The following is a 21,682-nucleotide window of genomic DNA, read 5'->3' as shown; positions in this document are numbered from 1 at the left end:
AGTAAACTGAAGTAAGTCATTCTGGGCAGCTGAAATACCACAGTGCCTGGGAGTTTCAGCATGTTGCCTTCTACTCCTTAGCAGCACACAGAAGGGCCTGCCATAAGTTTGTGTGGTGGTGTACAAAAGACCTATGTATCCTTGGAGGAGTATTTGTTAATGCTTTTGCACGTGGACTTCTGCTGGGAAAGGGGTCTGGATCAGTCTGGACTTTTAAATCATTTCTATGTGTTGAAGATAGCTGAGTAATCCCATTGCCTCTCTCCCCTCTTTTCCCTTCTAAATGGTACCTATTAAATAACAGTGTTCATGCCCATAGATTTTCTCTTCTGTGTCAGATTATCAGCTGCCTGTGGCTCCAAGTTAATTTCTGAGCTCAGGGAGTGGAAGTCTGTGTAACCTGGACCTGCCTGGTCTTCAGGGACAGACCATGTAGGGTGCTGCGATCGTGGCACACTCCCATATGCAGGGTGTGCATGCCGTGGTGTTGGGGCACAGTGTGCATGGCAGGGTGCAGGCTTGTCTCCTGATTAAACTGCACTTGCCTCAGGCTCTCATCTCTGCCATCCTGGGTTACTGGTGTCTGAAGGCATTGAAATGTGCTGTCGGGGATGTTTACACGAAGTGTTTTATGAAAGGCTTTCTTTCATCCCACTGTTTGGAGACACAACCTTCCTGTTTTCTGACTCTGCTTTCTACCTTGGTGGTAGTAGGAGTCTTTGGTGAAAGTAGCAAAAAAGTCTTTTAACACGTGTTGCTGTTCATCTATTTACACAGAATAGTCAAAATGTGATTTGGGAATGCTGATGATTTCTCAACAGCAATGTCTTGCCCAGATGCCTCAGGACACTGTTTCAAGCATCAAGAGTTTCAGAAAACATAAGAGGATGTAACAAATCCTATATATAGTTCCTCAAAATCTGTATGTGATGTATTGTTCATACCAGCTCTCTGGGATCTCAAATCTGTAACATTACATTTTTTTCTATTGCTATTGTTCACTGGCCATGAGGATGATCTTTGCAGAGCATCCATGGGTTTAGGTGCTGATCAGATGCAATGGTGCTTTTCATTCACTTGGTGAGGGGAGATTAATCTGCTTGATGTGCACACTCTAGACCAGAGCACAGCAGTAAAGCTAGAATTATGTACATCTTTTTAATGTCATTAAACCCAGTTCTTTTATTGGGAGGACTGGAGGTTGGCTGAGAGATGTATCTCCTATTGTAAGGAAAGTCCAGGGTACTGAAGTGTTTAAAGTGACTTAAGTAGTTAAAAAAAAACCCACCTAAACTAAAAACAAATCATTAAAAATAGAATTAGTGTTCCACATTTTGTATAATGTAATATAGAAACACTATTCCATTTCTTCAAACATATTAGGCCTACAAGCAAAGAGCTAATGGTGCTGATGGGATTAAGAGAGTAGGAAGGGCTTAAAGCTCATGATCAATAACTTAGGGACATAAAAAAATTAGGAAGAAAGTCAGTCTATGAATCGATGAAAGGCAGGATGGCCCTAATGTTACTCAACAGCTGAGCACTTTGGAGTTTTCTCAATATTTACTTAAGTAGAGTTTATGTGATTTCTGTGGGAAGACATGGAAATGATTAGTTTGCAATAGCTTAAATGTGGTGTGACTTCATGCCTAACTCTGCAACTGCAAGTCATGCTTGTTCTGATCTGTCTTCATGCTCCTGCTCTTTCCCTTGTACCAGATCCCACAGGCAGACAGGGCAGAAGAGGCCAATCCAGCAAACTTGTTTCCCCACTATTTTGGTAGGCAAGCTATGATAGCTACCTGTCCTGCAGATCCCTGCATGTGTGCTACCAGAAATCTGGTTTTGTCTTGAGAGACACGGAGCAGTTTAAGATGTTGTAATGTATGTGAAACATCATATATATAAACATATATAAACACCAGTGCATACATACATGAGGCATCAGGCCATCATGTATACATCAGTGTATATATACATCAGAGAAACATTCATGTCATGTCATTTACCAAAGGAAACTCTTGCCAGAGTTTGCAAACAAGCTCTGTGAAATCCTCTTAGCTGTTCGCTGGTGATTTCTGGAAGCATTTTGACTTACAATGATGTGTGGGTGTATGAAATTGTAAACATGCTTTATTTATATTTTCTATTATTATTATAGCATGACTTTTAATGACCAGCTATTTCAAGTTTTAAAATATTTAGACAGTCAAACCATCTATTCTATGTGTTGGTATCTTTCCATGACACTTTCTATAAAAATTGTTGTTTCCTGACTTTGGTTTCCGCATGAAGCTCATTAAAACTGATTTTTCTTCCGCTCATGTTACATTAAAAAAACCAAAACCCGTTTCTCTGAAAATGTAAGTAGGACTTACTTAAATATTTTAAGCAGCTGCAGCTTGGAAGTAGCCTCTGAATACTGCAGCTTCCCCCAGCTTTCCTTGGGTGTTTGCACCCCTTGTGCAGATCTTGCAGGCTCCAGTTCTTTCTAATGGGTATCTTCTGGTTTTTGCAGGGTGCCAGGGTATGGCTGCGGGAGCAGGACCAGCTGCAGCCATGCACTGTTGGCTTTTGTGCCAATGGAAATGTTCTCTTCACCTCAGATTATGGCATGGTAAGTGAAGTTTGCATGAGTTTGTAGCCTATGCCAAGTTGTAAGTCGGACTTTTTGGTTTTGCATGACCATCATGTTGAAATTTATCAATGGGAATGCTGAAATTCTCTCTGAAAAGTGACCTGTCTCTGTTACAAATTATGCCAAAGGTCTAACAAATGTTAAAAAGAGAAGACTGTTCTTTTTGTTATCTTCATTTCTCTGCCCACCTCACTTTTCTTTGTTTCCCTTGTGCCATCTTTGAAGCAGTTGCATTAACAGCCTAGCAAAACCATATATTGGCTAAATGCTCCTGGAAGGAGGCAGCTCCACCAACCAAGCAGCCCTTCCTGCCAGGACGTGAAAGCTGTGCCACTCTAAGGGTGGTTGTGCTCACCACCAGCAGTTCCAGCAGCTTTTGCTGTCAGCCCTTGGGGCCAGGGGCACGTGGCAGTGGGCTCCCTGTGCCAATCTGTGTGTAAGGGCAGCAGCGATGCACAGGACAGCTCAGCAAGGCAGCCAAGCTCAGCAGAGCTCTCTGACAGTGATAGGAACAAGCTTCTTTCCCTCTGGATTTCCAGCTCTGTGCTCCTTGTGGTCCCCTGGTGCAGCTGCTGCAGTGCTCATGGAATAATATTGGTAGGAAGGAACCTCTGGGGATCATCCAAGTCCTCAGTGAGTCAGCTTGCCTGGCTAACCCTGGGAAAACTATCCACAGCCTTCACGGAGGTTCTTGGTGAGTCAGACTGGTGCCTGTGCTGGGAGGAGGATGGGGAAATGGGCAGGACTGTGCCCTCCAGCAGTGAGCAATTAGACCTGCTCAGCTGTTCTGGTGAATGGGCCCTGCAGGTGGCTGCTTTGTTGCAGAATTTTTTTTTTTTCTGTACAGGTTTTTTCAGCCTCTTACCTGGCAAACAAAGGAGGGCACAGGGGAAAAGGGGATTTAGGACTCCAGTTTTCAGAGTCAGTGGTAGGACTGTTGTACTTTTCAGTCTTGCCTTGAAAGGCCTAGATTTCAAGTCATCATTGTTTTATAAAGAGCCTCATTTGTTTCTCAGAGATATAAATTCCCCTAGCAAACAGAGATTTTTCATCTGGTTACTTTAGTCTCTCAAATCCCTCTTGAGAAGTTGACTTGTTTTGGGAGTGCTGGATATCACTAACATTTTAAGGGATCACAGATAGTGCAGCAGCCTCCAGAGGGGCAGCAAATGGTGTGTACTTCTGTGACTCTGCCAGTTCTGTCTCTTCTGACATGCTGCTGTGCCTTGCAAAATCTTTCAAACCCACCTGGCACCTCTAAAAGGACACCGGAAATCCCACTTTGGAGCCATCTGTGTGGGTGCACCCACCTCCAGCCTGTGTCCTGTATGCTGGAAGATATGCTCAGGATAATGCTGGGTGGCTTACAGGTATTAAAAAAAAAAAAAAGCTGCGTTTGGGTTTTTTTTCTTCCATGCAACAAGAAACCCCTAGGCTAGAGGAGCACATGCTTATTAACACCTGTAACTTTGTGGTTTATGTATTAGCTTGTTAAAAAGGGGATATTCCAGGGGCAACTTTGCTGAGAGATCAGTTTGCCTGAGTTCTTACTTGCTTCAGGAAAAATCAGCTATCCTATTCAGCTCAGTAGTGTTGAACATCAGCCTGGCATACCCATCCTGGAACAGGATGATGGGGAAGGATCTTTGACATTCCTCTCCTGGCAGATTGCTGGAAGCGTCCAGGAGTGAGCAGTGGGGTAACAAAAGCTTCCTCACTGGGACTCTGAGGGTGGAGCATCATCCTGTTTCTGTCTCAAACCTCAGAGCTCCTTGAAGAAAGTCACTTTGACAGTCCTGGGATATGTGTCTGTGTCCAGGAGCATGGATGATCCTTGCAGCCTGTTGGTGATACAGAGACTGGAAAAACTACAGTCTTCCCTGCAGAGCAGAGGACAAATTAAAAGTCAGCTTTCTTCCAGTGCCAGGGAAGACCTGAAAACCCTCCCACATGTCACTAGTGCCTTCCAGAGGCACAGAGCCATCACCTCCCAAACCTCAGTGGGGCTGGAGGCCCCAGCCTCTGCCTGAGGGAGGGTGAGCTGCCTAGGCATGCAGTGATGTGCATTAGATGAACCTCCTCAGCCTCAGGGACAGATAGGTGACAAGATGAACCTCCTCAGCCTCAGGGACAGATAGCTGACAACTTGGCCTCTGCTGGGATGGCAGTGTTGTGTCACACTGCTCCTCCAGGGAGTACATTTCACCTCTGCAGTGTTCCTGTCTAGAGGGTACCTGAACCTTTGTTGCTGTCCTGCCAGAGCACGTGCTTAACTCTCTATGGATATTGGACCAGACTTTTTTTAGGGAGGGATGACTGAATAACACCAATCAAGTGGCTCAAGACAGGTGTAACAGGTGACTATCTAAGCCCTACTAATCATTTACTTGTTTATTTAGGACCCCTGTTCCTTTTCAGGGTTCCATTTTCTCCCATGTTGTCTACAGGAACAAGGAAACAAGCTCTGACCCATCACTCTTCATGCGTAGCAGCCTCTTGGCACAGGTGCTGCCAGCTGCTTGATATATTTTAGGACACTTGTCCACTCAGCTTTTTGTCTAAATGTTTTCTTAATGTTTCTCTTCTGGCCCAAATGGCTGCAAGTGCTGACAGAGCAGTAGTAAATGAGTAAGTACCAGGCAGATATAAGGAAAGATCACATCATATGGTTTTTTCCTTGTTCTCTTCCAAAATTTGTATAAGTCAGCAGGCAAGAGAGAGCCAGGGTTGTTTGCTGCCTTCTGGTTTGAAAGTGCTGTACTGATTTTGTTCCTGACAGTCCAGTTCATGTTGTGCATCTGCAGCTTGTACTCTCTCCTGAATTTTGTTGTCCCACTCTCCCTTTCTGCTCCTTCAGTTCTCTTGTGAAAGCGCCTGAGGTCTCTGCTCTGAGGAAGAAAAAAACTGGTTTTGTTCTAGGGCCATGCTTGCAGAGTGGGGGTCCTGCTGCTGGCAGTCACACCTCTCTGATACCCAGGAGCAGAACTGGTGTGGAGAGGCCTGGAGAGAGCCTGTTTGCTGGACTGGGCTTTGTTTTACACTGTTCATGAACACAAACTGTGTAATTTCGAAAGCCTCTTGGCTGATGAAGAAAGTAGGCTGTGAAGGACTCTGCCAGTGGAAGAGACCAAGTCCTTGCCACACAGGTGTGAGTGGCAGAACACACCTGGGGGACCGAGCCAGCTTCTCCTCCCCAGCTCCCTCCAGGAACAGAGCTGCTCTTATGGTTGTGCATCGTGGTGATCTTGTAAGGATGCTGTGCTGGGTTCTTGCTGCCCTGCCCTGGCAGGGTGCAGGCTCAGAGCCCTGAAGGGGTGATCCCTGGGCACCTGCAGTGTGCTGCAGCTGTGAGCACCCTGCAAGGGACTCGCAGGGGTGGCTGCTGGAGGGGGCTGGGTGACCTCATTCTGTCTGCAGCCTGCAGCTGCAGGGATGGCCTCTTCCCAGCAGTGACGGCAGCCTGAGCACTCCAGGAAAGCGGGCAGGAGAAACCAGTTAGATCAATGCTATAGATTATAGTTTGTTCTCTATGGAGCCCATCAGTTTCTTGCTGGCACCCAGGAGGGCTACAAGCAAGGATGGAACGAGGTAGAGACCAGAGCCCCAGGAGAGGGGGAGAAGCACAAGTTTCTTTGGAGGGGTTACTGTGGACCAGTTTCCTTCTTCAGGATGCCTATATGAAGTCTCCCATCTGTCTCTCTTGCATCTTACCATCTAGCACAGCTTTGGATGCTGGGTGGGAGATGGCACATGGTTGAATCCAAGAGTGGGAAGCAACTGAAATAACTTTTGTGAAATGCCAGCATCGTGCTTGAGGAGGAGGAAAGGAGGGCTGGGATGTGCCTGTGGTGGAGGGAAACAGTCACATAATCTCAGCTGTGTTGAAAGGGGGTGAAGGAGATGACCTGATAACCAGAGAGTGGGTTACTGAGGAGGAGGAAGCTCTAGCAGGAAGAAGGATGCAGCAACTGAGGCAAGATGAGTACAACTGCACAGAGAGATGAGTACTTCCCAGAGAAGCGAGAGAAGTTAATAGGTGTCACTGTACAAATATTTTGAAAGCTGCATCATATACATACGTGTCATCACACAGAGAGAATGTCACTACTTTATTTGGCTTCTCATGTGCTTTGCTTTCCTTTGCTCTTGAGATGACAAACTCTTCCAGATGCTCTCTGGCTGCTTCTATGGAGAGAGTGTAGGGCCAAACTTGGAATATGAATTAGCTTTTTCTCTACTTCTCCACAGTCAGAGATATGATCTCACCTGTGTTTTTTGTGAAAGACTGTTCCTGGTCTCTTGGGAGCAGCTGCCATCATTATTCACAGTCATGTGTGCAGTGTGTAATACCTGTCTAGCCTAGCGGCTGCAGGCTGGTACCCTGCTCCTGTTAAGGGGAAATTAAATAACCTTGAGTTGATTTGTCCTCATCAGTAGTGAAGGTGAGAGATTGACTCTGTAGCAAAAGAAGTGTGCTGTATGGTTTCTGGCCAGAGAACTCAAGTATGTAGGAATGGAAGGGTGACTATAAAAATAGGGATCAGATCTGTGTCTTATTCATTTCCTTTTCCAGTGCCAAAGTATAAAGGTGCACATTTCTGGTAGGAAATCAGACCATGTGCCCAGGTGTCATGAGCTTATTTGTCCTTCTCCCCGTCCTTCCAGGTGTTCCAGTACCCCAAGGCCTCCCTTTCCAGAGAAAAGGTCTTACCCATGCACCAGACCAGCGTTGATGGGGTAGAAGACATGTCCATGCTGGGAGATCTGCATGAAGCTGCCATCCTGCTTAACCTTCACCAGCGCTACCAACAGGGTAACATCTATGTAAGTGCTCATCCCTTTTGGCCTAATGGTTTTTGTTTAGCTTCAGGGCTGCCACTTTGCATGTGAAGTGGCAACTGATGTTGTCTTGTCTCTTGAGGATAGGAATTGGAGGGGGTTTTCTGCCTTTCCAGCTCCATCATCCCTTTGAGATCCTACCCCTACCAGAGGGGCCTCTGCCTCTATGGAAGAACTTCCAAAACATGAATGTTCACCTCTAAGCTTTGTGGTAATTGCGCAGCTCTGTATCCTCCGTGAGCATCCATGTTTGATGAGCTGTCAGTCACGTTCCCCAGGATCCCCATTATGGCTGTTCCATGGTTTATAGGGCCAAGCAGACTGGAAAGTGCAGCGTATGCAGGCTGTTGCTGAGTATCCCTCCTGATCCAGACAGATGAAGCTACTGCCTAACAAAGCTAGGAATGCAAACCTGTTGGCTAACTCTGCTCTCCTTGCACAGATGAATACTCATAGCATGTCCTGGTTTCCCTCTCAGGCCCTCAGGAAGAGACAAGTGTTAGGAAAGGGACTTGGGAGGAAAAGCACACCTGGGACAAGACATTCCTGAAGTGCTGGGATGGTAGTGCTCTGCTGAGACTTGGAGAGAACAAGGAAGATAGATTACAAAGACTGCCTTACTTTGCTTCGCTCTTACCTTGCTTGTCCATGCTATGTGCACACAGAGTTTTTCAGAATATGACAGGAGAAATGTAAATCTCTGTCTGTGTTGCATAGCAACTGTTATCAAGGCAACCAAACTATATGCACCTGTATTCCAGTAAATTATCAGTAAAATGACCCTGTTTCTGAACCATCTCCTGCATTGGATGCAGAGGAGACTGTAAATTCTTTTGGTTTTGCTGTAGACCCCCTTGCCTCTTGTCTATCGACACAGCCTTGTGACCCTGTGACAGTACCCATGTGCACACGCTATTTTTAAGGCCCATATCTTTGGTGCTCTTCTCTTCCTGTGTTTGACACATGCTATGTGTCTGTGCAGCTTTTGACCCATTTGGATATATTCCTCCTGTTTCTTCTCCCTCACACTTTAAAATGCGATGCAGGATTCTCTTCCTTTTCAGTCTGTGCCTTGCACCAGAAATGCCACAACACCAGCAGTGTGACAGTGTCATAGCAGCCCTATCTCCTTAAGCCTTTCCTCTAGCTCTGATGTGTCATTCCTTCTCTTATTCAGCATTAGTTCTGTGCCTTCTCCATTCATGCATAAAGGTGTTAAGGTTTAACACCTTTACACCTCGTTTTTTGCCTTTGCATAGTGCATGAATGTCAGATGTGCACCTCGGGTCTGAAACTTTTGGAGATGTATGAAGGGGCCTGACCTCTGTAACATGCTCAGCACTGAGAAGAACCCCTCAGTGTAGGATTGTTAGCCCCACCATGAGCTCTTAAAGGAGATTCTTTCTGATCAGGGAGTGTAGGTAGCAGTCTATCTAGACTGGTGTGGCACCCATAATTAATTTACTACAGCAATACTGACAAGCTCAAGAGTACCTTTTGTTTTCCAGATAAATACTATTTGAGCTCTATGCAGCTGTTGAAGGAAATTATGTGAGCACAGCAACAGCCTGCATCTTCCCTCTTCATTCTTGCAATTCCTGTATTCCTTAATAAAAGTAGACCCAACATAATGTGAGTGATGTATAAATGAGCCAGGGGCTGTACTGCCAGATTTTGTGTTGTCCTGAGCAATGCCATGCCTAACCATCCAAGTAGGATCTACTGTCCTGAGAAGTAGACCTGCCACATGTGGCTTGTCCTGCTCTGGAGAGTTCTGTAGGGACAATTACTTTGCTGATAGAGTAGCTGGTATGTATGTGGTTTTACTGCTATTAAAAATTATGGATAGAAATTGTCTCTAAGGGAATGCATGTGATGAGGAGACTAGAACTGGGTGGTGGAAAAGTTTCCTAGAAACACCTTTGAAAGAGATGGCTGTACTCGAAGAAGTTCTGGAAAGGCCTTTCCAGGAGTTCTCTGGAAAGGAGCTCTTGTTCCTAGTGAGAGGTGGAACTACAGTGGAAAATGCAAACTGAAACATCTGAGAGGAAAACATGCTGGGAGAAGAGTTACAATGGACATCTCTGTCTCGTAGTCTCTGGACAATGCCTGTTCCTCAACTTCTTGTACAATGCTTTTTCCCCAGTTCACGTTTTCTCACTCAATGCTTTCCTCTCTCTCCACCTCTCTGGCCAAAAATCATCTGCTTGCTTACTGCTTTCATTACCAGTGAATTATATTTCTGCCCACAAAGGTCCCTGTCAGAGGGTCCTCAGGACTTGATCTATGTTAGCCTGTTTATACTGATAATGCAGTTTGGCCTAGGTGATTCTCCCCCCCCCCCCCCCGATGATCTCTGACTGCTGCTTAATAAATGAGTTTTAAATATTTTGGTGACTACAGCATCTTATCAGTCTGGCTTCTGGCTTCAGAGCTTGGCATTGCTATAGCCCCAGATCTCATTTGGCCTGATGAGTCTTCCTTGTCACCAAGTGTTTAATTTACAGCTTCTCCAACAGATACATTCAAATGCTTTTATATCTGTTGGGTGACTTGTAGGTAGTTCATGGTTTGGAAATAATGCTAGACGTTGTCCCTAACCACAAAGCTTGGCACCTCCTGCAGCAATCTAAGTGTTTAGTCTGTCATGTCTGCTGAGAATGGGTCTTCCTTGAGCAGAGCAGTCCAAGATGTCCCTGTGAGGGAGGCCACCGCACCAGCAGCAGGATTTAAGCTGGATGTTGACCATATTACAAAGCCATCACTAGGAGAGAGGTGGCACCATTGCTCTGAACTGCAGCTCTGAGAATAACTGGATTTGAGCTGGTTGGCTGAACCGAAAAAGTCATGCCCCAAAAAGCAACATTAATTTCCTTCTGACTTCACAAAATGATACATTTGAAATTCAATATTGTGCTCTGGGTATTTTATTTTAAATCTTGCTACCTCTTTTTTTGATCTGTGAGATTTTCAAAATAAATATTTTCAAAATAAATGTTTAGAAAATACAGAAATGTTTTGCCTTGAAATCCAGAGCTTCATCTTCAGCTGTCAATTTTGATTTGGTTTACCAAATGATTTAAGCTGCTACAAACAGCATTTTTCAGCAGAAGAAAAATTATATGCTTTAGTGCTTCTTCGCACATGTGTGTTTTGTGTGTGTCTGTGTTTCAACTCTTTATTCAGGAGGTTCTTGAACCCTGCCACGCCCCCTCCGCTTAGGACTGTGGATAGGGGCATTGAAGGTATCTCCTGATACTCCTTCAGTCCTGGCTCTGCTGTTCAGCTTCAAGTACAGTGCAGAGTAGCTGGGTATGAAGATGGCTTCATGTTTTTAAATTGTGTAAGCTTAATTTAACAAAGACAACAGGATAAGAATGTTGTATTGTAAAGCAGCAAAATTCAGAGTGCCCCATCCATACCCAGCTGTACAGCTCCTTCCCTGGGGTTTGACATTCTTTGCCAAACTGTGGAGCTCTCTGCTGAAGCCCAATGTCCTTATTTAGGCTTTCTCCTTCACCATTACTTATTTCAGGGTCTGGGTTTGTTGTGATTTTTTTTTTTGTTTTTCCCTCCAGGAGCTTCATTTCCTTTCTGTGTTTTGTTCTTTCCCCGTAGACAAACATTGGTTCCATCTTGGCATCAGTAAATCCCTACAAACCCATCCCTGGTCTGTACAGTGTGGATGCCATAGACCTGTACAGACAGCACCGGCTGGGTGAGCTGCCTCCCCATATCTTCGCCACCGCTAACGAGTGCTACCGCTGCTTGTGGAAGCGTCATGACAGCCAGTGTGTTCTGATAAGGTTAGAAATGGAGAACCGGCTACTCCATGGCTGCGTCACACGCCTTGCTCCTGCTGTTCCATTTGCATTGACATCTGCCTAAATACCCACACCATCCTCCCTGCCTTTGCCTGATCCCTGCTTGTCACAGCGGAGATGTCACGTTTATTCCTAGAGATCACTTCTGTGCTGTGGGTAGGATGGCCATCAGCTCTGTCTGTCCTGGATCTGTGAATGAAATGTATGGTTTTTTTCTTAACAGTGGAGAAAGTGGAGCTGGAAAGACTGAGAGCACCAAGTTGCTCCTGAAATTCCTGTCAGCCATGAGCCAGACCTCCCTCGGGGCCCCTGTGTCTGAGAAGAGCACTCATGTGGAAGAAGCCATCCTGGAAAGCAGGTACAGTCACCCTCATGGGCACCCCGAGTGTTGGGTCAGCCTGCCTTTGGGGGGCCCTGCCTTTGGGGTCCCTGCCTTCTGGGCAGCCGGGCCATGGATGGAGCCAGACCTGGGTAGAGAGGATCACGGAGCTGGATGGTGTCACATCAGGGAAATGCCAAGGTTGCGGTCTTGCTGGGAGGCCTCACCCTGGCTGCTCTCCCAGCTGTCCGTGGATGGATTAGGCTTCTTTCCAACAGCAATGTGGGATGTGTATGGCAGATGGAGAATTAATGTCTAGCTCTCGATTGTAGCTGTCCTCCCAGTGAGTCTCTGTCATACTCTGACTCCTGGTTTCCTCCATTAGCTCCTGCTCTCCCCCAGCCTCCCTGTTTTTCATGCTGCTGGTATGTCTTGCCCTCAGGAGTCCCATGGGCCACTTGGCAGCTCTTCTGCTGTCCTGGCAAGTGATTTCATGGAGAACCATCCATGGGAGCTGGCACCAGGGAACAGCCACCACCCACCTAAACCCTGATGAGGCATCAGGCGGGCAGGGAAGCACATGGCGCCTGAATCAAATGTGTTTGAGAGAGAAGCTGGCAGCAATGAGGGAATGGAGACACACTCTGGGGGAAATCCTTCATGCCAGAAGAAGTCCTGACACCCCTGAGGGACCATAACCCTTGCCAGGGCAGGGACAGCTCTGAGGGACCATGGCCCACAGGTGACCTATGCTGGAACAGGGAGGTGAAGGGGAAAAGTATCCAGAAAACCTGAAGAAGCAAAGTGTGGCTGAGGAAAACCAGTAAGAGGCAAAGAGCAGCAGAGAAAACAAGGGAGTGACATGGAGAAGCAGTCCTGTGAGTGTGACCCAAGGCTTCTCTGCTGCCCTGTTGGGGAAGGTTTGAGGGAGTGGGTGTAACCTGAGGTAAAAAGGAAAGCTGAGGCTAAGAAACAGAGGGCAGTAGGTGTTTGACTTTAGGTAAGCCTGGGGAAGAGGCAGGAAAGATAAATCTGTTTTATTGGTTTTGTCCTTGTTTTCCTTAACACCTGAATTATATTTAATAAACTACATTAAAATTTCCCAACACAAGACTGTCTTGCCTGTGACTGAAGGACCTTGCTGGGGGCCCTGCAGTTTGGGGTGGTCAAGGTTGAGGCTGCAGATTGGTCCCAGATGGAGCCTATGATAGTTGCAGAAACCTCCAGAGGAGGCAGCTGTAAGAGCATTGCAGGTTTTAGGTCCTTATAAGCAGAGCAGCCGTGAGCAGAAGGGCTGCTGCACTTGGACCTGGTGTTCCAGAGACTGTTGTTGGATGATTTATCCTTTGCAGGTGTGCAGATCTTAGCAGGCATGGAGGCAAATTGGAAAAAGCTCTGAAGAGCAGTACAGTCATGACTCAAGATCTGCAAAATCTGCTTTAAGGCAAGCAGCTTAGAAGGCTCAAGCACTCTTAGCAGTTAAGTGATAACTTGACAGTGATCCAGAGAGCTTATGATGGTGGGTAGGTGACTCCTGAGTCTGTAAGATGCCACAGCTGTGAGCTGGAGTGAAGTAAGAGATCACAACGTGCTCTGTGTACATCTCAGTGCTACATGAGCTATTGCAGTATGAGTGCAAGAGAATCTGATTTGTCACCTTTTCTCTGAAGACAAGAAGCTGAAGGCCTGGCCCAGACCCAGAAGCTGCTGCCACTCCTATGGACCCTACCTCATGTAGTTGGAGTTCAGCTGCACTTGCTCTGATGGGGGCCCTCCTTGGGTTCACTTATGGTGGATTTTCTTCCTTGCAGCTCAGCACATACCAAGGAACAATGCTGGATTCTCAGTTTCAGACAGCATTGCAAACAAAGTGTTCATCACCTTTCTATCATTTGCTTGTGTTGGAACATACGTGCTTGGTGTATTTCTCATAAATCAGGCTCTGAAAACTCCTTTGGTACTGTTGATTTTGTCTCTTTTCTGTCTTGAAAACACCCATCCAATCAAAATTCTGCTAACTCTGAGCTTTTTTTCTCGCTTGCTTCACTATGAAGCTCCCTTCTCCATGTTTGGTGCCACTGCTGACAGCACAGCCACCTTTCCTGCTATTCACCCCCCCCAAGTCTTCAAATCTTTTTGTCTTCAACTGTGCATCTGAATCCTGAATCTGCATATGGTGCAGTATTTCTGAACTCCAGACTTCGCTTTCTGCTGCCCTGCTGAAACTGGTTCCCATTATTTTGAATCCTGGAGCCCATCCTGCAAGCAGCCTGAATCACCTTCCTGATGTGCTGCTCTGCCTTGCAGTTCACTGCTGGCCCAGGTGCCACACTGTGATGTGCTGCTGGCACGGCCACTTGCTTGGCCCAGGCCCCTGCCCTCGTGCCTGGCTGAACCAGCTCACCCCACCCTCTGCCTTGCAGCTGCTGCCAGCCTCAGACACCCTCCTGCTCATTTCCTCCCCTATGCCTGAAAGACTTCGCACTCGTGTGTGTGAGCCCATTGCCAAACTAAACTTTAAAGATATTTCCTCATGCTTTTCTTATATAATTGAACATGATTAAGAGCCACAAAGATTGGCTAGCTGGCTCCTGCACTCTCACTGCATCTGTGGTGGTCACATAACCCTGTCCTCCCTTTTTCTGTCTGTCTCCATTAACTTTGTTGATTCAGGGCATTAGTGTGGTCAGTGGGATATTTCTGTGCAATGTCCTTATTTACATACTTGTTTCAGAGGCGTGGGTCTTGGAGCTCAAATTCTCCAGGGCAAGGAACTTTCCTGATCTGTACACCCAGATTTCTCTAATTGTCACTTCTATGGTTGTAGTGTGTTATAACAGAGGAATTTTCATTTCTGTCCTTGTTACTTGAAAGCAATTGTTTCAACAGATGTTAGGAAAGTACTGCCTGGATTTTCCTGAAGCTTGTTGAGCGTTTCCTTAACCACAGCTCTCCCTCGCAGTGCCTGAAGCTTTCTGCAAGCTCTAGGGGTGTCTGTAGTTGTGGTTATTTTTTATGCTGTACTTACTAACTTGTGAATAATCCCATATCTGCCCCAGTCTCCAGTGGGACTGCACAATAGATCTGTGGAGGTGTTTAAAAGCCAATATTTCTCAGGGTAATAACAGCAATAATTTTTGTTTAAAACTATATATGTTGTAAAATTAGACATGCCAACATACAGGCTGTTCTTGTAGCATCTCTGTGATTCCTTGCTTGTCAGCCTTTCAGATTATTTTAGAATTGGCTTAATTGCAGAAATGAATATTTTAATCCTGGATTCAGCGTGTCAGTTTGAGTGGTTTAGACTTTTCTCTTGAACTGTTCTGTGAAGCAAGTACCAAGCATTTTAACTTTTTTTCCCCTGAAGATGGGAAGGTGACCAGCAGACAAAATTCTTCCATTTATGGCCTGTCTGATGTTTTGATGATAGATTTTTTTGCAACTTTTTTTTTTTTTTTCCTGAAATGGATGATGTTGCTCTCTTAGAATGTAATTTTCAAATCTATAGCATGTGTATAGTCCCTCTACTTAGAAACCGTGTGGCTTATATCAGCCTAAGCAAGATTTAGGTAACAAGGGCTTGTGTGTTCCAGTATGAAATTCAAGTACCAAACAAATTGTTTTATTACAGTTTGTTAGATTGAAGATGTTTGCCTGTAATTTTAAGAGATGGTATGTACTGGTCTTCTCTTTAAAAGGCAGAAGAAAAAATGTAAAATGAATATAGAAGTACATGGCTTAAAGCCACAGAGTGTTTTCCCTGTATGTCTGATGCCTCTGAAAATCCTTGAAAAAATACCGTTGCATTCATGGGATGTGCTGTGTTGAGGACACAGCCTGGCTGGGTCTTGCCACCTTTCATCTCCTGAAGCCACACCAGTGGGGAATGCCCCTGACAGTGTGAGCACCAGCTGCCCATACAGACTGGGGACTGATTTAATTAACTGCAATCCCAAAGGTTTAAATTATCTAGCAGTGTGTTAAATTACTCTTGCCATCCTTCCTTTCCCTTGAGCTCTTCCTGCTTGTCCAGGCTGGTGCTGTAGCAAATAAATCTCTCATGGCAGAACACGCTGTGCAAATGTCAAAAGACTGGGCACACGTTTTGTTTTAATGGAATCCCATCACTAATTGTATCTTCATTGCCTTGTTTCTACAGCCCCATTCTGGAGGCCTTTGGAAATGCCAAGACAGTTTATAACAACAACTCCAGCCGCTTTGGCAAGTTCATCCAGCTGCACTTCTCTCAACATGGACACATCCAGGGAGGACGAGTAACTGATTGTATCCTTTTCGTCAGTGGACCAGAAATGGATGGAGTGAGCGAAGATGAGGAGGAGCTCAGTGTGGGTCAGGAAATCCCTCATCACAGTTTTTCAAAGTCAATTTACAACTGTGGGCAAATTTGCAACTCAAAGAGGGAAGAAGTGTTTGTTTTGTGGCTCTGCAGCATCTAACTCTGGAAACCTTTTGTCTCAGTACTGCATTAGGTAGGGACATAGTTTGACTTTTCACTTTGTTAATCTCAACACTTGATACTTAAAATCCTGGAATTTGCTACCTTGGAAGATCCCCCAGGTTGATTGCATCCTGTTTGCTCCACATAAAATTGTTACCTTATCTTAGCTCTGCCAATGAATTTGTGATTGAGAAAAGTGAGACCAAACTAAGAATCAATATATTCTGCACAATATTTGGGTGCATAAGAGAATTAGGAGTCCCTGTTTTGGGCTACCTTCTTCAGGGGACCTTGGAACCCTAGTCATAGAATCCCAGAATATCTCAAATTGGGAAGTACCCATAAGGATCATTAAGTCCAACTCCCTGCTCCTCTCAAGACTACCTAAAATGAAATCATATGACTTATGAACATTTTCCAGATGCTCCTTGCACTCTGACAGGCTTGATGACATGACCACTTCTGTGGGGAGCCTGTTCCAGTGACAACAAGGACAGTGAATACTGGAAATAGTCAAACTGTGTTGTGCCATGATGACTTTCTTCCCTGTATGCCCAGGTACCCCTCTCCCAAAGGCTTTGACATATCTTTTGTCTCCATGAGGCAGGTAAAGCTGCCCTGGCTACATTTCTTGATGTTGATGCTCAAAGCTGCTGCTGAGTGCAAACCACACCAATTGCCACTGGAGTAGCCCCCAGATGAATTTACTGCTGTTGTAAATGACAGGCTTGGATTGTTTAGCCTCTGTTCTTTGTGCTGTCAGTAGATTTAAGATAGTGGTCTCTTGCAGGAGCAATGAGAACTGATGCAAGACTTGCTGTGTGCAATGCAGACTTTCAGATTAGAGTGGCCTCTAATCTTTCTACGTGTCCCTAATGTGGCTCGTCCTTTGTTAGGTTACCTATGCTCTATCTGGCCCTGCCCTTTTAAATATCTCTTTTGCACATCATACCTCCTTGGACAGTGAATAGAGAGGATGATCTGAGATGATGTTTAGAACCACTCTTTAGCTACTTTTCAAAGTGTCAGTTACTTCATGATTTGTTGCTTGTTGCAGGGTTCCCAATGTGTCTAGAAGATTTTTTGCCTATCATCAAGCAATCTGTGCTTCTGTCACTTGGATGTTTTTTTCCTTAACATGCTGTTCAGATTTACTGGAAAAGGTAGGTATCACGTCTACTGAGTGCTGGGTGAGCCCTCTTCTCACAGGAGGTGTGGCAGTGCCAGATCACCTCCTGGATAAGGCTGTCTCCATCACAGTGTGTAGACATCAGCTCCTTAGGTGTTACTACTGCAACTGTCCCCACTGAGGAAGAGGCAGAGGAGCAATGTTTGTTCTGTATCTACCACAGCCTGTTCTCCCATCTTTGATAAACTGCATTACAGAGAGACTCCAAGAAAAAACTGTTTACCAAGGAGAAAGGGAGAGAGAAGTACCTGGAAACTCAGCTCCACAGAGAAGAATATGGGGTGCAACTCCAAATGCAGGCATCTCTGCTTGGATGTAGTTTACTTTGGAGTCAGGAATTCACTGAGGAGGAGGGCCAGAACTGACAAGGTTCAGTTTGTCCATGTGTATGCTCAGTTGCACAGCCACAAAGATCTTGATGTAGAATTTATTTAGACAAAACCATCATTTAATGGCAAGAAGCCCCTCTTTGCATTGGCTGGAGATTTACCTGTATCCTGGTCCTCTCTTTGCCTTTGCAACCTCAAGTCTGATCTCTTTCTACTGGCTACTCTTGTATTCTTTGTTTCAGAACAGGGTGGTACATCAGAACCCCGGGGAGCGGAATTACCACATCTTTTATGCCCTGCTAGCTGGTGTAAGCGGGGAGCAGAAAGGTAATTTCATTTTCTGGGATATGTCTCTTGACCTGTTTCCAGTCCAACATCTGAAGCAGTTGTAAGTCAGAGCATGGATATTTCAGGTACTTGATATGTAGCTTCTTCTTGAAGGCCATATGGTGATTTCATGGGAAACAGAATGGAGAGTTGAGAGGAAGAGGCTAAGGATGACAGAAATGCCTTATGAGAAAAGACACTTCAGGAATTCTGTGCTGAAGGAAAAAGTCTGTGTAAAGTGATGAGGTGATGAAACTGGCTAGAGGCAGAGGAAAGGTAGAGAGTCTTGATTCAGTTGCTGGTGGGAGCTGTTCAAGGAGTTCAAAGGTTGGACTGATAGATATATTTTTAGAACAAACCTACAGTGTAGGTAATAGTAGAGAGAAGAATTACAAAGACCAGCGATGTAGTGGAAGGACTAGAGCCAAAACATGTCTTGTGTCTGAACAAAGGGTTTATAGCTCTGTGCTTGGGGAGGGGAGAGGTGGGTCTTGAAAAGGGCACACAGAGAAAGTGGCAGCTGCACCCTGTGGACGAATCCTCTTTGTAGTGCAGCATCCCTCTAACAACATTTGTGTGTATCTGTCCTGGGCACTGCTGAGCACTGGTGGTGTTTCTGGAGAGGTCAGATAGGCAGGCAGGAACATGTTACAGTTGTACTCTGTTTTTGAGGGCCTGGGGAATTTCTTGATGCTTTTGTTGTCTGTTAGGATAATCAGATGGAAGATTTGGGCCTGACAGAGTAGAAGGGAGTAGGGTTTCAGTTTTAGTGGGTATGTGCAGGAATGGCTACATAGGTCAATTCAGAGATCACTCTAAAGCAAAGGAAAATAGTGGGGACCATGGTTATTAGCAATTGCTTAGGGGAAACATACAAAACAGAATCTTCAGCAGATCTCTGCTATTCCTTTCCATCTACCTCTCTGAGCTGGTGTCCCAGGCTGCTTCACTTCCCCATCTGTACTGTGGTTTTGGCTCTTGATCATCCTTGCCTCCTTTCTCCATTGATCTTTTAGTTCTCCTACATTCTTTTCAAAATGGGAGATCAAATCTGCAGATAGTGTTTAAGATGTGGTTGCATAACAGATGTACAGAGACCTAATTCTGGTTTCACATTTAGTTTTGTGAACTATGTTCAGTGTTTGACTACTGGTCAGCACTGAATGTCTTCAGAAATCTGACTGTGGCTCTCTGAACTGTCTCAAGTGATGATATCTAATTTAGAGGTCATTACCATATGTATGCTGTTAAGACTATTTTTCTGTGCACTTTCTGAGCTAGAATTTAATTTTTTTTCTTGAGTCAATTCAGTATCGAGATACTCTTCTGAGACTCTGCAGCTTGGGATTTGACTGTTCTAAATAATTTTGAATACCATCTGCAAGCTCTGTTAAAGCACACCCTCCTCTTCCATGAACTAAAAGACTGGTTGCTAAATAAATTGTTGTCTTTCCCCTGCCTCTTCTTCTTCTGTTGCAGAGAGCCTCTCCCTCTGTGAGCCAGAGACTTACCGCTACTTGAACCAGTCTGGCTGTGTGACTGATGAGAACCTGAATGATGTAGAGATGTTCAGTAAGGTCATGGTGAGTCCAGTCCTAACTCCTCCTGAACTTTTGGGCACAGTCTCAAGGACTAAACATGCTGCATAGTTTAGATCTCACAGGCAGAATTGATTTTCCCGAAGCCAAAATTTGGTGTTCAACAAGTCCAAAACTCAGCTAAAACAAGGCTCAAAAAGTGGTTTTAGTGTACAGAAATGGGGGAATTTGGGAAACAGTCAGAATGAATAATAATTTAGAATGATGGAGAATTTGGGAGAGCAGAAACCCACCCCATAATGGTTCCTGGGAGTCTCCTAGATAGCCTGGTTCAGGAAACCTCACACTGACCATTAGAAGAACAGTTTGGTCTGAAGGTACTGTTCCCCAGAAATATTCCAGTAAAGTTACACCACCTGTGAAAATCACCTATTCTGAAGTACCTCAGAGATTCAATAGACACCTGTAACTTTATCAGAGGTTAAGGGAGTTAGCAGGATGAATGTGCATATTCATATTTTATTTGATAAATGCTTGTTGGCCTGAGGGCTTTAATAATGTAGGTGAAACCAGCTAGGCAAGACGAGTAGGGTCAGCTTAGGATTTCAGTAGGTCCTGGTTAGGTGTGATTTAAGGGAAGGAAACACCTGTACAGCAGGAGTTTCAATGGCAATATGGCATTTATTCTTCAGCTGAGGAGATGCTGGAGGAAAGAAGGGAACTAGAACCCCACAGTGTCCCACTGACAGGTTGACTGCATGAAAACTAGGTCCTACCTCTCAAAGTCAATTTATGCCCAAGAACCCTGGCTCACATGCAGGCACTAAGAGGGAATGTGCCATACTTCCTTATTATCTGATAATCTCTTTCCAACCATCTAGCAGTTAATGCTGAAAGCCTGGTTTTAAATCTTGCTGCATAGATCTACTATACTAAGATAGAATGAATTAAGGGGGTTATGTGGATCAGAGTAAATTAAGTATCTTAATTTAATCTGTCATTCAGGGAAGAAAATAAGGGAGAATGTGGAAGCCATCTAGTAACATCTGTAACCTGTGCTGCCAGTGTTCAGGGTAGGATTTCCTCACAGAGGCACAAACATACTCTTTCTATGACAGACCATCAATGGTGGCAGCAAAGTCCAACTTGAGGACAGGGCAAATGCCCACCTGCCTTAGATGGCAATAGAGTAAATGTAGGAGAGAATGGGAGACAGTAAATATCATTGACAAATGTATAGCTGAGAGAGGTGCTGTGCCATCCTGTTTCATGTGGATGCATGGTGACTATAATTCTGAGTTTTACATCTTACACACACTGGACCTGAGTGTGGTGGTTACATTGTACTTGGCTGTACATACAGTTAACAGTGGCTGTGTGGTTTTGCATAGACTGCCATGAAGGTGGTGGACTTCAGCACTGAAGAAATCAGAGACATCTTCAAACTTCTTTCTGGCACACTTCATTTGGGAAATGTTGAATTCATGACAGCTGGTGGGGCCCAGGTTACAACAAAAGCAGGTAAGTAGGCCTGTAGCAGCTTGGTAGACCATGCAAAGCCCCATAAGGCCCCCAATAAAGCCCTCTCCACTGTCCTTTTTCCCTCCCTTATGCTGGTCTGCAGTGCCTTCACCAGCAGTTTCCCTGTAGTTTAACCCTACAAAACCATTGCCACAGGATGCAGGGCTCTGGGGTACCAGTGGGATTTAGTTGGTCTGTGGCCCTGGGATCCATTTGTGCTCCTGGATATTCTCAGACTGAGTCCACAGCCTCACAGTTTCTCTTTTGCATTGAAAGAGATGGAAGAAATAGGACCAGGAAGGAGTTTGAGATAAAAGTGATCTGTTAGAGACTATGCCCCATCTTCATTTGAAGCAGTTGCTGGTGTGCACTCTGTTACAGTTATCCAGTCTGAGCTGGTCCACAAAGTGAGTGCCTAAACAGACAGAAGCAATAAATACATATTACAAGTGCTTCAAGTCTTAAGTTAATTGCCTCTCTTCTTTAACATCCAAGTTTAGCAATCCCATGCTCAGACTGCAGTATTGTGCTTCTACAAAAACATGTCTTCTCATGCAATGTTTTGCTGGTGCTGATCTTTACCCAGAGTTTTGCTCTTCCTGCTGTCAGCAGAAAGGCTGACTTACTTGAGTATCTGACTGTGGCCTATAATGGGTATGTGACCCTTAGACTGGGTTTGTGAGCTTACAGCTTTGG

At 45.1% G+C, this 21,682-nt stretch overlaps 1 protein-coding gene across 1 annotated transcript in view; it reads left to right on the top strand.

The window, feature by feature from the left end:
• The first annotated feature begins 2,494 nt into the window (after positions 1-2,494).
• LOC138113039 (unconventional myosin-X-like) overlaps positions 2,495-21,682 on the top strand; it is a 74,873-nt gene continuing 55,685 nt past the window's right edge. Inside the window, exons 1-9 of the mRNA XM_069020844.1 lie at positions 2,495-2,617; positions 7,304-7,462; positions 11,096-11,283; positions 11,525-11,659; positions 15,783-15,907; positions 17,232-17,245; positions 17,843-17,927; positions 19,407-19,510; positions 20,857-20,986. Coding sequence (XP_068876945.1) covers positions 2,495-2,617; positions 7,304-7,462; positions 11,096-11,283; positions 11,525-11,659; positions 15,783-15,907; positions 17,232-17,245; positions 17,843-17,927; positions 19,407-19,510; positions 20,857-20,986 — 1,063 coding nt within the window. The remainder of the gene's footprint in view (positions 2,618-7,303; positions 7,463-11,095; positions 11,284-11,524; positions 11,660-15,782; positions 15,908-17,231; positions 17,246-17,842; positions 17,928-19,406; positions 19,511-20,856; positions 20,987-21,682) is intronic.

Source organism: Aphelocoma coerulescens, chromosome 7 (assembly GCF_041296385.1).
Source record: "Aphelocoma coerulescens isolate FSJ_1873_10779 chromosome 7, UR_Acoe_1.0, whole genome shotgun sequence".
NCBI lineage: Eukaryota > Metazoa > Chordata > Aves > Passeriformes > Corvidae > Aphelocoma > Aphelocoma coerulescens.
This window is presented reverse-complemented; position numbering and strand designations above follow the sequence as displayed.